The 13,555-nt window shown below is 39.2% G+C and overlaps 3 protein-coding genes across 3 annotated transcripts; 1 reads left to right on the forward strand and 2 right to left on the reverse strand.

Annotated features, from left to right (window-relative positions):
* Positions 1-2,178: 2,178 nt before the first annotated feature.
* Positions 2,179-7,464, forward strand: ldhbb (lactate dehydrogenase Bb). The gene is made up of 7 exons (XM_079684456.1): positions 2,179-2,334; positions 2,491-2,608; positions 3,705-3,878; positions 3,975-4,148; positions 4,825-4,942; positions 5,299-5,422; positions 6,319-7,464. Exons 1-7 carry the CDS (start codon positions 2,206-2,208, stop codon positions 6,484-6,486), a joined length of 1,005 nt encoding a protein of 334 aa, XP_079540582.1. The 5' UTR covers positions 2,179-2,205; the 3' UTR covers positions 6,487-7,464.
* A 264-nt stretch (positions 7,465-7,728) lies between these two features.
* On the reverse strand, positions 7,729-9,322 carry LOC307041579 (spexin prohormone 1-like). The gene is made up of 6 exons (XM_079685047.1): positions 9,270-9,322; positions 8,582-8,653; positions 8,429-8,474; positions 8,296-8,355; positions 7,884-7,958; positions 7,729-7,799 (listed from the first exon to the last, which is right to left on the reverse strand). Exons 2-6 carry the CDS (start codon positions 8,642-8,644, stop codon positions 7,741-7,743), a joined length of 303 nt encoding a protein of 100 aa, XP_079541173.1. The 5' UTR covers positions 8,645-8,653; positions 9,270-9,322; the 3' UTR covers positions 7,729-7,740.
* A 1,343-nt stretch (positions 9,323-10,665) lies between these two features.
* Positions 10,666-12,912, reverse strand: golt1bb (golgi transport 1Bb). The gene is made up of 5 exons (XM_079685367.1): positions 12,748-12,912; positions 12,195-12,286; positions 11,930-12,108; positions 11,766-11,847; positions 10,666-11,204 (listed from the first exon to the last, which is right to left on the reverse strand). Exons 1-5 carry the CDS (start codon positions 12,770-12,772, stop codon positions 11,166-11,168), a joined length of 417 nt encoding a protein of 138 aa, XP_079541493.1. The 5' UTR covers positions 12,773-12,912; the 3' UTR covers positions 10,666-11,165.
* Positions 12,913-13,555: the final 643 nt, after the last annotated feature.

Raw genomic sequence — 13,555 nt, forward strand, 5'->3', positions numbered from 1 at the left:
GTTTGAAAATGCATAGAAATCCAAATGATGATCAATCTTTTAAAACATTATTTTTTCATTCTATTCAAGGGGAAGTATGTGTTGTTTTTGGTGAGCGCTGTACATAAGGTGACCCTTGGATCTCCAAACTGAGACTTTGTAGAGGATGGAGAGGCTTAGTCAATTAAATCCAGTTGGCTGCAGCCTGATCACAAAACAAGCACAGAGCGCCAAGGGTGAGTCGAATTGAAGAAAGGACAAGGACTTGAGCCCCAAGGAAGTGGACCCTCAAGACAAAACAGGTAAACAGCCGTGGGTTTCTTAAAAATAATCAGCAGGACATATTTGAAGTGGATTTAGATGGATTTAGGTATGTTGTGTCTGACTGGGGGGAAAGTTACGATGTGTAATCTTTTCTTTATAAAGTGATAACAGGTACATTTTTAGCACCTCTTCCTGTTTTCCATGCAGATTTGGTGCTTTCTTTCATCTTTGTTGAATTGCAATGAAATCTATCCACTTTGTATGATTGGATCTACTTACTTTTGTCACTAGGTGTGTACGTTTCCAGTTTGATAGTTTATCTCCACCATCTGAACCATGCAGAGAATTGGGGGAAAGTGTACAAAACATACAATGTTTTTGGTTGTTTATTCACAAAAAGATAATGATATCTCGTTCGCAGTTGTTTGGGAAATGCATCTTTCTTGTGAGTAATTGTCTTTAAATGTAGTTTATCTGGAACCCTTTTTAGTCATCCAATAATTACCTATATAATAAGAAGGGCTGTTTTCATGAAATATTGCTGTCAAAGTTATATACCTGTATGTATTGTCCCTTTACTACAGTGGTTCTAAAATCAGCTGTTTTTGGATTACAGTTCTTAAAGTGCTGTCTGCCGTCTGCCCAGCGCTGTCTGAGTTCAAGTTTACTTAGGGCACTTAACGTTCTGAGTCACATTTAAACGATCGGCAGCTGTCTTGTGTTTGCAAATTCTCTGATGATACTTTGGCTCCTCGATCATTCAGGTACCAACAGTGTTTTTACTTTGCCTAATTAAAGGTTATGACACATTCTGCCCCTTTGGTGAACTTGCAGGCTTAAGCCACTTTATTACCTCCTCATGTTTACATGTGTTCGGTCCACAGAGCTTTCTCCTGCTAATCCAGTTTCACTCTAGGCTAATGAATGGACACGGCACCTTTTATGGGACTCGTATTCTTTCTCAGAGATGTCAAATTGTTAGAATGAGAGATGGCACATTGCCTCATCACACACACCAAAGCGCCACGAGTGACACACAGCAGCAGAGCCCAGGACAGATGAGTCAGAGCAGCACCCCCCCTCCATCACACACTGACAGCTACAGCTAAATCTGAAGGGATTAACAGATGTCCTAACAGATTTCAACCTGTTCTTATTAAACAGTCGCAATATCATAGCTGTATAAGAGAACATGCACTTAAGTACTTAAGTAACATCATTTGTTAAGTACTTCATACACTGTATTTGAAGAAAGTCATTTGTTATTGTTCTGTATAGACATCCTATTAGAGACAAGTTGCTCATCTGTAGTTCAGGTGCAGCAGATGGAGGCAGCGTTAACGGATTACAGTAACTCCTTTAACCGTCTGCAGTCAGCCAGTGAAGTTCAACATGAGATTATAGTGCCTAGTCTTCCATTTGGGGAGGAGGAGGGAGGGAGGAGAGTCAGCCCTGAGTCACATGTCTCCTCTTCTACGCTGCAGCTGACCGGGCTGCACACAGGGAGTGTGGGGGGTGTTGTGGATTCAGACAGTAACACACCTTTAGGTGTCCTGTCACTCTGCCATGCTGATCACTTGCTGGTATTTATACATCTCAGCTCGGAGCATCGCCAAACAATGCAAGTATTGCTGCTGTTTTTGTTACTCAGGCTGCTTGTCATTTCAAGGTGAACTCTGCAGAAAGGTGTAAAAGGAAATGTGTTTTATTTTATTTTTTTATTTGTAATGGAGTGAGATGACAGCGACTAAGTTCAATGTCATGCCTCTACACTCGAGTCATCCTGATTCCAAATGCAGTATTTATGAAATTAGAGCACGCAGCCTGCTTTCTGGATGCAGGACTGTTCTCCGTACTTGTGTCCGTGCATGCTGTTTGTTCGCTCCTCTGCAGTCCACACGTTTTCTGACCAGATCCATTCTGCTCTCCCCTTCTATTATTTGACCCTCCGCAGATCTGAACATGGCCTCAATTCTGCAGAAGCTCCTCACCCCTCTGTTCAGCGGGCCTCCTGAGCTCCCCAGGAATAAAGTGACGGTGGTGGGAGTGGGCCAGGTGGGCATGGCCTGTGCTGTCAGCATCCTGCTCAGGGTAAGAGTGTCCTCTGTGTGAAGGTATCAAAGAATCATATGCTGCGGCCTTATAGGACAACAGCAGAAGTTTTTCATTGATGAGTAATGAGTTTACTGTGAGCTGTTGTTCTGAGTTTCCTGGTGTGTTGGTGTGTTGGTGTGTTGGTGTGTGCAGGAGCTGACGGATGAACTGGCGCTGGTGGATGTGATGGAGGACAAGCTGAAAGGAGAGATGATGGACCTGCAGCACGGCAGCCTGTTCCTCAAAACCCCCAAAATAGTAGCGGACACAGGCGAGTTTATACGTCACATACCCTATGAATTATATATGAACAAACCCCTCCTACCTTCCTTCAGAATATAGACACAACTGGAAATGTTAGTGAAGTGGGGATTTATGGCTTTTTCTTTATTCATTATTTACAATAAGACAATTGTTTTTATTACGTTTTCAGAAAACATTTGTCTAAAGATGCAACTGAGGCATTATTTATTGCTAACGTTTGGTGAATTTAGTAGAAAAACTCTCACCTTACTGAGGCCTTGGACGTGGTGTTGACACCATGTGCAGAAACTGCCATTTTTGGAGCACTACCTGGCCACAACATGTTGAAGAGGAAAACTAAAGACAGTATAGGCTTTGCATCTATCTTAGCACGTAGAAGAATACTCCTAGAATGGAAATCCTCTCTATACCACCTAAAGCATCTCTATGGCTTAACGATCTAATGTTGTACCTGAACTTGGAGAAGATTAAATATAACCTGAGGGGCTCTTCAAAACTATTTGAATCTGTCTGGGGCTCTATGATAGCCTACATAGCTGATCTTACGACACTAAATTAAGAAGAAAGGAGGGGAACTACGAATGTATGTTTTTTTATATATATTTATTTTTATTTTATTTATTTATTTATTTATTTATTTATTTATTTATTTATTTATTTATTTATTTTTATTTGTTCTGTCTTTGTATACATGTATGTATGTAGGTACGTGTATGTGTGTACATGTGTGTGTATGTGTATATGTGGGTATACATATGTGAGTATATGGGTACATGTATTACTGTTACTATTCTTTATTCCCTTATCTATTCATTTTCTTTTAATATTATCTTCTACATTACTTTACTTTTACCTATACATGTATCTATTTATTTAGTTATTTATTTAATTTACTAGTTAGGAACGGGAGGGGGGGAAAGGGGGGAAAACAAAAAATAAAAATATTGACTGTCTGAATGTAAACACATCGTGCCTGACTCAATACAATTTTTTTTAAAACTCAAAATTGACAAGTGAATGAACAAAAACCTATATTTTTGCCTATTAATCTATACATGAAGACACTTAACCAATAAGACGTATGTATTCCTCCTCTCTCCCAGATTACTCTGTGACGGCAAACTCCCGCATCGTGGTGGTGACGGCTGGGGTCCGTCAGCAGGAGGGGGAGAGCCGGCTGAACCTCGTCCAGAGAAACGTCAACATCTTCAAACACATCGTCCCTCTGATCGTCAAATACAGCCCCAACTGCATCATCATCGTGGTTTCCAACCCAGGTGCTGCCAAACACACATTTTGACCTCCTGTGTTTCCTCTCTCTCACAGCGGAGACACAGTGTTCAGACTCTGATAACGCTGACTCTCTTCAACAGTTGATGTGCTGACCTATGTGACCTGGAAGCTGAGCGGCCTTCCTAAGCACCGAGTCATCGGCAGCGGCACAAACTTGGACTCGGCTCGCTTCCGCTTCCTGATGGCGGAAAAACTGGGGATCCATCCCAGCAGCTTCAACGGCTGGATCCTGGGAGAGCACGGAGACACCAGTGGTGAGGAGGCAGGGGATTCGTGATTGGTCAGAATACTTTGATGTCATTGAGAAACATTGAAAGTTATTATGGTTTAGAAATGTCCATTTGTGTTGAATTTACAGAGCTTACAGACTGTTAGCCAGTATCTTCTTAGTTTTCGGACATGTATATTGTTTTATGTTTTGAGCTATTTTTCAGTGGGGCCAGGTATGTCTCGGAAGTATGTAGCTACTCGTACTGTACATACAAAATACATGGTGAGAGAGCTGTGTATGAACAGCAGTAGTATTTTTAATTGGGATTCAATTTGAGTACTACTCTCTGAATAGCATGGTTAAATAATCTCCAATAAATTGTACCTCCTGTTGGACATTTCTGATTTCACACAACTAGACTTTAAGTGAAAAACACTGGGGATAAAAAGTTATTGCCTCATAATGTCATCGCCTGGAATATCTCATCCATTCAGTTTTTGACCAAGAGTCTCCTTTTTTCATAGTAGAGAATTATTATAAGTCAGAAACAATTTAATTTACAATCATGCTGATTTTGATTTTATTCCTTTTCTAACTAGACAATATCCTTTCGGTTGAGTTTAAGTTTTTCTCTAAGGATTCTTTTTCATTTTACGATAATAACAGACTGTGGCTGTGTGAAGCGTGTGGATGGAGGTTGACGGTTTTGTGTGTTTCAGTTCCTGTGTGGAGTGGAACCAACGTGGCCGGAGTAAACCTGCAGACGTTAAACCCGGATATCGGCACAGAGAATGACGAGGAGAATTGGACGGAAACACACAAGATGGTGGTGGACAGGTCAGTTCACTTGTGTATATTAACTTATGTTGTGTTTTTTTTTTTTATTATATAAGTAGTAGTAGTTAAAAAATAGGACAGTAAAAACACCTTAAAGTAAAAGATATTAAAGAGTTAATTATGCACTCAGCACTATCTCTCTCTTGATCTCTTTTTCATCAGGTTAGAGGACTAAAGCAGCCGTCCAGAGGGAAATCTGCTTCTAAGTGTTCTTGTGTTTCATCAGCTTATCTTTAGCACTTCTGGTCTGCTTCATCACCATTAAAAAGAAAACGATTATCTGTCATAAATCCAATCTTTAAGCAGTCTGAAAACTCAGCCCCACCTTCCTGTGTCCTGTGTCCTGTGCCCCTCAGCGCCTACGAGGTGATCCGACTGAAGGGTTACACCAACTGGGCAATCGGTCTGAGTGTGGCCGACCTGACGGAGAGCCTCATCAGGAACATGAACCGGATCCACCCGGTCTCCACCATGGTGCAGGTAACTGCGCTCACACACATTCAACTTCCCATGCAGGGCCTGTTTCTTTAAGTCTCAAATACTAACGGTACCCTTGACTACAAACACTATATTGCCGTGTAGCAGCGTCTGAATGAGTTGCGTTATAGTATTTAAATAGTACCTCTTTTAGAGCATAAATGTAATATACTTACTATATAACTTAACTATATACTTTGTTATTGATTGTTGATTTATTGAGAGAAATGTCAACAAAGATTGTTTTTCTTTTGCACATATTTGAAGTTCTTCGTGATCATATCGGTGTGTTGAAGTCTAAGGTTCGACTTCTAAAGCAGAATCTGAAACTGACTGAAGCTGATTAAAATAAAATGTGTGATTACCTCCTTTTTAAAAAGTAAATTAAATAGTTTTTTACAATTGCAAGCTCAATTGTCTGAAATCAAGTTCACAGTACCCACAGTCAGCTCCATTGAAATGGATATATGGCAGACATCAATAAATATATAGTTAATTCAGGTTTGAAGAAACCAATTCAATAATAATCATTGTAGTTTCGATTTGCATTCATCCTCTGCTTGTAGCTTCCTTTGTAGCTTACTTTATGCCAAGAGAGCACGATGAGGGAGAAATGTTCACTGTTTTGTTTGACTTATTATGTCAAAATCTTTCTAATGTGTAAATGAATACACAATACAGCAGACGGTCAATGTGTGTCCTCTGTAATATATAACAAAGCTTTACTGAATATGGGTTCATCTCCCTGGGGATATATCTAGAAAATCTATTTTCTGTCTCCTATAAGTGGTTTCACAGCTGGATAGATGAATATTATTTAAACAGGATTTTAAATTGTTATATCCTCTCTCTGTGACTTTGGGCAGACAGACAGTGACGTTGTGTTTTCTTGTCTGCAGGGCATGTATGGCATCAGCGACGCGGTGTATCTGAGTCTGCCCTGCGTGCTGAACGGCGGGGGCGTGGCCAGCGTTGTCAACATGACCCTGACGGAGGACGAGGTGTCCCAGCTGCAGGAGAGTGCAAGCACCCTGTGGGACATCCAGAAGGACCTGCAGGACGTCTAGCCGCACAGCAGGGGGCGATGTAGCTGAGCCCTCCTGCTGTGTTATCACTCACTAGCACAGCTCCACCTTCAAAACCCCGCCCTCTGTAGACTCACAGGGAGTTTAATCCCCTCAGATTTAGCTGTAGCTGTCGGTGTGTGATGGAGGAAGTGCTGCTCTGACTCATATGTCCTCGGCTGTACTGCTGTGTGTCACTCGTGGTGCTTTGGTGTGTGAAAGAGCCAGTTTGTGGTCCCTTTAAAAGCAAACTGCATGGAGTCAGAAAGGCTTATGTAAAAGGGTCACATTTATAATCCTATAACGCTGTGCACATATAACACAAAGCTCCTGAAAGGATTTCACTAATTCACTGCCCATTAATAATAATTTGGATGTATTATCAAGGACAGAAAGTCTTTATTTGTATAAACGAGAACAAGAACATTTGGACAATAATATCAGTCATCTTTCTAGCAAGGTAACAACAGCTGTCAAACAGAGTAATGGAAGACCTATGAAAGGTTATGGTGCAACTATCTCTGCAGTTATAGAGTACATATATAATATCTCTGTACGTCTTTGAATAACTTTAAGGATAGACATGTGCATAATGTCAGCAGGGGAAAGGTGACATTGATCAAATATAGAGGAGACTGGATGGGTTATGTGTTTAATGATGGGACAGATTGTTATGCACACGATGCAAAATAAGGTTGATCTGATATTTCCTCCCACATGTATCAGCTCTGACCTGTCTGGTTATGTTAATTGTTTACAAATAAAATGAAGCCGTTTAAAAAAAATTATCCTTTATTGTACTTTTTGTCTTTAGCCGGGTTCATTCCTGTGTGTCCTGCAGTCAGGTCAGTGATCATGTGGTAAACATCTAGGAGCCATATGCAAATTAAGTTTACTCAAAAAGATATCAGTCTAAAAGACAGAATAGAACCCTTCTCAGTTTGTGACCTTTGTTTGACTTCATTTACAATAAACCTAATTGTGCCCCCTCTCTCAGAAGGTGGGATGATGAATGGTGTTTCTCGTGGTGTTAGTCTCTTGCGGAGTGTGAATTCATTAGTTGTTGCCCCAAGCTGACACAAATGTGTTTATAATCATGGGAAAGTGTGTGATCCCCTCCATGTGAAACACACACAGACAAGGCAAGGGAATTGTATTTATTTCACACGTTGAACTACAAGTGAACTCAAACAGTAGAAACACACATAATACAAACAACAAAGTGCAGCAACAACACAATACAATGGAAAATTGTTTTCACAAATAATTTAGATTCAGCTGTTGTTCATTTGGGTAATTATCTGGATTGCCTTCAGCTGAGGAAGACAAAGAAACACACAAATATAACTTTACATTTCTCAGATTAAGAGATGCAGCGGTGATATCTGTCAGGGTTTTACCTTCTTCCACAGCTCGCAGCAGAAGCTCCAGAAACAAGGAGGACAAATTCAAACCCGGTCCATCTCTGTGAGTCACTGCAGGGACAACAGAACCAGATATTTAGACCAAGAGAAGAAAAATATGCCCAAGAAAGGAAGATTTTGCAAACATAAAGAGAGACACAATACATAGAATCAGCTTTGTACTCCCTTATATAAGAATATTACCGTTAAGTCAGAGTACCAAACTGATACATGTATGTTTTTAGGCACCACTTTCTGACAAAGTATTATGAATAAAACAATGGAAGTCCATTTAATAATGGCTCTATTAATTGTTATCAAAGTATAGTAGTTACAGTATTACCCATTAATAGGAGCACATTTTGTGTAGCCAGGTTATTAATATATATATTATTAGCTGCACGCTCACCTGAGTGCAAGGTGTCTCCTTCCTCTCTGCCGGGGCGCTGCAGAACTGAGCGATGTCCTTCTGTAAAACATCAACATCAAACAATGTTTCCTCCTAATTTGAGTCTCAGATAATTGTAGTTATTCATTCTTACGTGCTCCCGTTAGGTATAAGATGGCCTGAGGAGTCCAGTTTCTCTGCTGCATTTTGATGTAGAAAAAGTTTCGTCATAATTATATTCCTTATTAAAATACTTTTTTTCAATTTTGGCTTAAATATGAAACAGAAGGAAATGACTTTGACCCACGTGTGGGGAAGTCCAACACTGAGCAGCCAAAGTCACCACCAGCAGCGTGACAATTAGAGACATGGCGGAACTCTGTAATGACAGAATTACAAATAATATAATCACTTGAACAGAGGGGAACAACCACATCACCGTTATTACAATATAATGAAGTTATAAGCAGAAAACAGGAGGGTGTTTATTAGTGTACAAAATGTGTTAATCCTTTAAAGATATATTTAATATTCAAGATGAAGATATCTTTAAGAGTATTTTACAATATTGTCAGTCATTATATGTTTAAACAAAAAATTAATTATAATGGTTACATTAATTAACTATTGTCTTTTAAAATCCAGAGTACATAGTGGTATAAACATTTTATTGTATGCTTATAAAAATAAAGGGGCATAAATTAAAGTGTGTAAACTGACTAATGTTCTTACATTTTCTCACAAAAAAGTACAATTATATTTTTTAACTTTAAGATTACAATACAAATCTTTATAAAAAGAACATCAAAGTTATTTTAAATTTAAAATAAATCTGTTAAATTATAAAATAATAAAACTCTATTATTTATTATAAGACATGAACAGCTGGAATTGATTATGTAAAAACACTTAAAAAACAATAACTAAAATGACATTACATTAACAATGATCATACTTATAATACAATAATGATGATAAAATAAGAATAGGCTTACCTTTAAAGACTGGGAAATGGATTGTGTTGTGCTCTCCTGCAGGGTGTGTGATTTGTGCTTCCTCTATCACTTCTGTTACGTTATAAAAACCAATCGCCCCATTAATATGCAGCGTGACCAATCAGGCTAATTGGTCTCATTACGTCTCACATGACTTTTCCATTGACGAGTGACAGGTGATGAAACTGTCGCTGATCGTTAATCACAAACACCGGAGATGGAAACTTTTTAAGACTCCCTCGAGCAGCGCAGGGTCTTCCCGGGGTCACGACATGATGACGTCACTGATCAGATCTTTATGAAGGAGTGCTGAAGTGATGACAGCGTGTCGTTAGAGTGTGTGTGTGTGTGTGTGTGTGTGTGTGTGTGTGTGTGTGTGTGTGTGTGTGTGTGTGTGTGTGTGTGTGTGTGTGTGTGTGTGTGTGTGTGTGTGTGTGTGTGTGTGTGTGTGTGTGTGTGTGTGTGTGTGTGTGTGTGTGTGTGTGTGTGGACACCTGCAGGAGGCCGGGGGCGGAGGAGAAGTGAGACTGCAGTTCAAGTCCAAGAAATAAAGTGTTGTTGATGCTTGTCATAAAAAGCTGCAGGACATATTGTACAAGTGCGTCTCCAGTGAATTAACAGGGCCCTACTTTTATTGACTGACACCAAGAAGTTACAATCTTTTTAGTTTTGCTAATTTGAGCTTTGTTCATTTGTAATAATTATTTGCCCTCTTGTTGCAAATCATATGGGAAGATATAACATCTTCCGCCAGCATTCGTCAACATCACATACACTTTGTGACCCTAAGGTCCTCATCTGCAGGTTCATATATGTATAGTGATACAAGGTTACATTGATATGTGTATGTAGTGTCTCTACTGTGACATGTCTCCATGCTTTAATGTTCAAAAAGGTGTTTATTTTTCTCAAACTGCCTGTGCTGCAGCACCTCTTTCCACCCTCTGTCTGAAACCAGAGCCCCAGTCTGCTCTGATTGGTTAGCTGGCCGGCTCTGTTGTGATTGGTCAACCGCTTAGAGTTGTCCCTCTCCATTGTACGAGTAGCCTATCACGTACAATGTTTTGGAGCGTTAACTAACAGAATTGTGAGTGTTACATAGTGATGTCAATATGGCAGAGTGTGTGGGAAAGAAACTCTCTCTGGAGGGACCACAGGGATTTTAGCCTTTGCAGACCATTTACATGCACACAAACCTATAACACACGAGAGGAAAGGGAAAACCCCAATAAGCATAATATTATTTTCATAATAGGGTCATGTGACTCCTCAGATATTTTCAGACAGGAACTGAAATGTTGGATAACAGAGGCTGTTGATTGAGAATGTCACTGGCGCCCTTAAGGGGAAAACATACAAACTGATTCCAAGGTTATAAATAAATATAACACAAATGTATAAAAGACACACTTTATTCCAAGTATGCACTTACAAAACGTACAGTAAAACATCTCCAACACAAGCTTCTTAGAGCTTTTCCACAACAGTTCAGGTTTCTTCACCTGGGTAACATTTATCTCAACATTCGTTTCTTGAGTGTAAAAGTTCCAGTAACACGTCATCGAGGGACTCGTAACAAAGCTCTCACTGTCTGTCGAGGCACGATCTGGAGGAGAGGACCCTCAAAGAGCCCCTGACTCTCCGCAGAGTTCATCCAGTGGTCCCATGTTATCAGTCCATACATATCAGACAGGAATGGTACAAAATAGGAGACCTGCTTCCAGCTTTTGAAATTAAAAAAATCTCTTGGCAGTCAGATACAAAACATTAGATGTCAGTCAAACATACAGCTTGCTTGGATTCACAGTTCTGGAGTGGCAATGACCAAAATATACAGTCAACATTAGAAGCTATGATAAATACTGAAACTCTCCTCGAAACAAACACGGTCCTCCGTTATACCATGTTGTTGCTCTCCCCAATTTTATCCACCAGCTGGAAGAGAAAAACACAGGAGAGGTTTTTATGAGCTGCATTTTTTACAGATGTAAGTGCTTCAGACAAAAAAAATCACTCTTTTAAAGGGATAGTTTGGATTGTTTCAAACAATACTATCTATCCATTAAAGTATATGGAGAAAAAACTTGGAAGATTTATATTCCAGCTACAACTATAATTTGATTAAAAGATTAGTCAATCAACAGGAAATCAATCAGAAACTATTCTAATAATCAATGTTGTAGCCAAACATTCTGGCGCCAGTTTCAAAATGTATGCTTTTTTTGTGAGAAATAACAACATCCTTCTCCAGTGAGTGACATTACATTTTGATTGTCCCATGACTACTTGTAGCCGTTCTGTTAGTGACGACAGCCGATTAATACCGTTTTTGGCCAGGATTTAACTTTCAAATATAGTATGAAGTTGCAGCTTTTGATACGAATGAAGACATAATATAATAAATGTCAGACAAAGGCCGATTAAAGACTTTTCAGTTAAATTATAGAAATAAACAAATAATTTAAAGGGACGTTCATTTAATGTTGTGATACTTACTCGACTGATCCCTGGTAAACTGAGCAAAGATCCGAGCACGGGTACTCGTCTGATGAAGCCCACCGCCACCGGGAAGAACCCTCTGTAACATAAAGAGAGAGGAAGATGAAGATAATTCTGATTGTGGGTAACGATGGCACTGATTTCCTTCCGTTTGAGCTGACCTGAATAAAAGGAAGAAACCATAGATCTCCAGAACGACTCCAATAATCGGCCAGCCGATCAGGACCACCAGCACCCCCCCCAGGAAGAAGCTTGTGGCTTTCACTTTGTGTTTCTGGAAGAAGAACCTGAACGTCCGCTCCAGGCCGATGACGAAGGAGAGGCCGGCCACAAACAGGATCTGAACCAGAAGAAGACACACGGTCAGATCTGAGGGAGATGATCGACTGTCATGCAGTGATGTTAAAGGATCATTTATCAACTCACATTTCCAATGGCGAGGAGAGCTTTATCAAAAAACAGCACCATCCCAAAGAAGAGGAAAAACACACCGAACCCCGTCAGCCCCATCCCAATTTCTGTAAAAGACAAAAATACATTAAAAAAATTTATTGAGGTAAACCAAACTAGTCAAATCAAAAATAAAGAAGGTATAATGAAATATTGTAAAGAGAAGGACATTTGAAGAAAGTAGATTAGTTATTACTTCAGTAAATAAGTTAACAATGTAGTAATACTGAAATGATAACACTTAAAGTAGACACACATTTAAGGATACAAATCAATGCAATTAACAATATAAATGTAACACTTGAAATTCAACTAAAACTAAAAATATAAAGTAAAAACATTAAATGATAAGGACAGTCTCCCAGTTTTAATAATACAAATGCTTCATGTACGTGCAGCTAGGTGACGTCATGAAGCTCTCAGCCAATGGGGTTTGAGATGCTAACATCATCCATTCAGCTAACAAACCGGGTTGTTACACAGTCACAACAGAGACAGAGAACAGCGGGGAAACATGAACAGCTCTTACTCTGTGAATCCGTGAGGGAAATCATGTTGGCGGCGGCAGGAGAATTTATCAAACGACAAAAATTCTCGTAACGATTAAACCTGCGGCTTTCTGCCGTTAGCACACACTGATACAACAGGAGGAGCGGGGTTACGCCACGTCGTCCGAATACACGCAGCACGCATTTCAACAAAGATCGTCTATTGAGTAGATGAACAAGAAACTTTGAAGCATCCAATTTACTTTTTTTCATAATATTGTATTTTATAGTTTTTTCTTTTTTCGTAAAGCTGCAGCTAATTGTAATGACTTTGTATATTGAAGGGTAGATTGTGAATTTACTCCAGGTGTAATTAAAGTCGTTTAAGTGTTGAATATCATTTTCAAAATAATTAATCAACATTTGCAAAGTAACTTAAGATTTTAAAGTGGAAGTACACGATTTACCTCTGAATTGTAGTTGGTTAAAATTAAACGATTTACCTCTGAAATGTAGTGGGGTAAAAGTACATGATTTACCTCTGAAATGTAGTGGGGTAAAAGTACAAAGTAGCAACAAATTGAAATACTCAATGTCCAAGTACCTCTAAATTGTACTTTAGTACAGTACTTGAGTAAATGTACTTAGTTACTTTACACCACTGTAGGAGGCTCACAGAACAGCAATATGTTACAACTAGTTTCTGTTACAAGACTGTTCTAATAATAATGAAAAATGAAATGACTCAAAGCAAGGGCAGCTCACATAAAATAAACCACCAAACCTGACACATGGAATTAAGTATACGATTCAAGATTAAAAAGGCTTTATTGTAATATGCACAGTAGT

This window comes from Notothenia rossii (genome assembly GCF_949606895.1).
Source record: "Notothenia rossii genome assembly, chromosome: 5".
Classification (NCBI taxonomy): domain Eukaryota; kingdom Metazoa; phylum Chordata; class Actinopteri; order Perciformes; family Nototheniidae; genus Notothenia; species Notothenia rossii.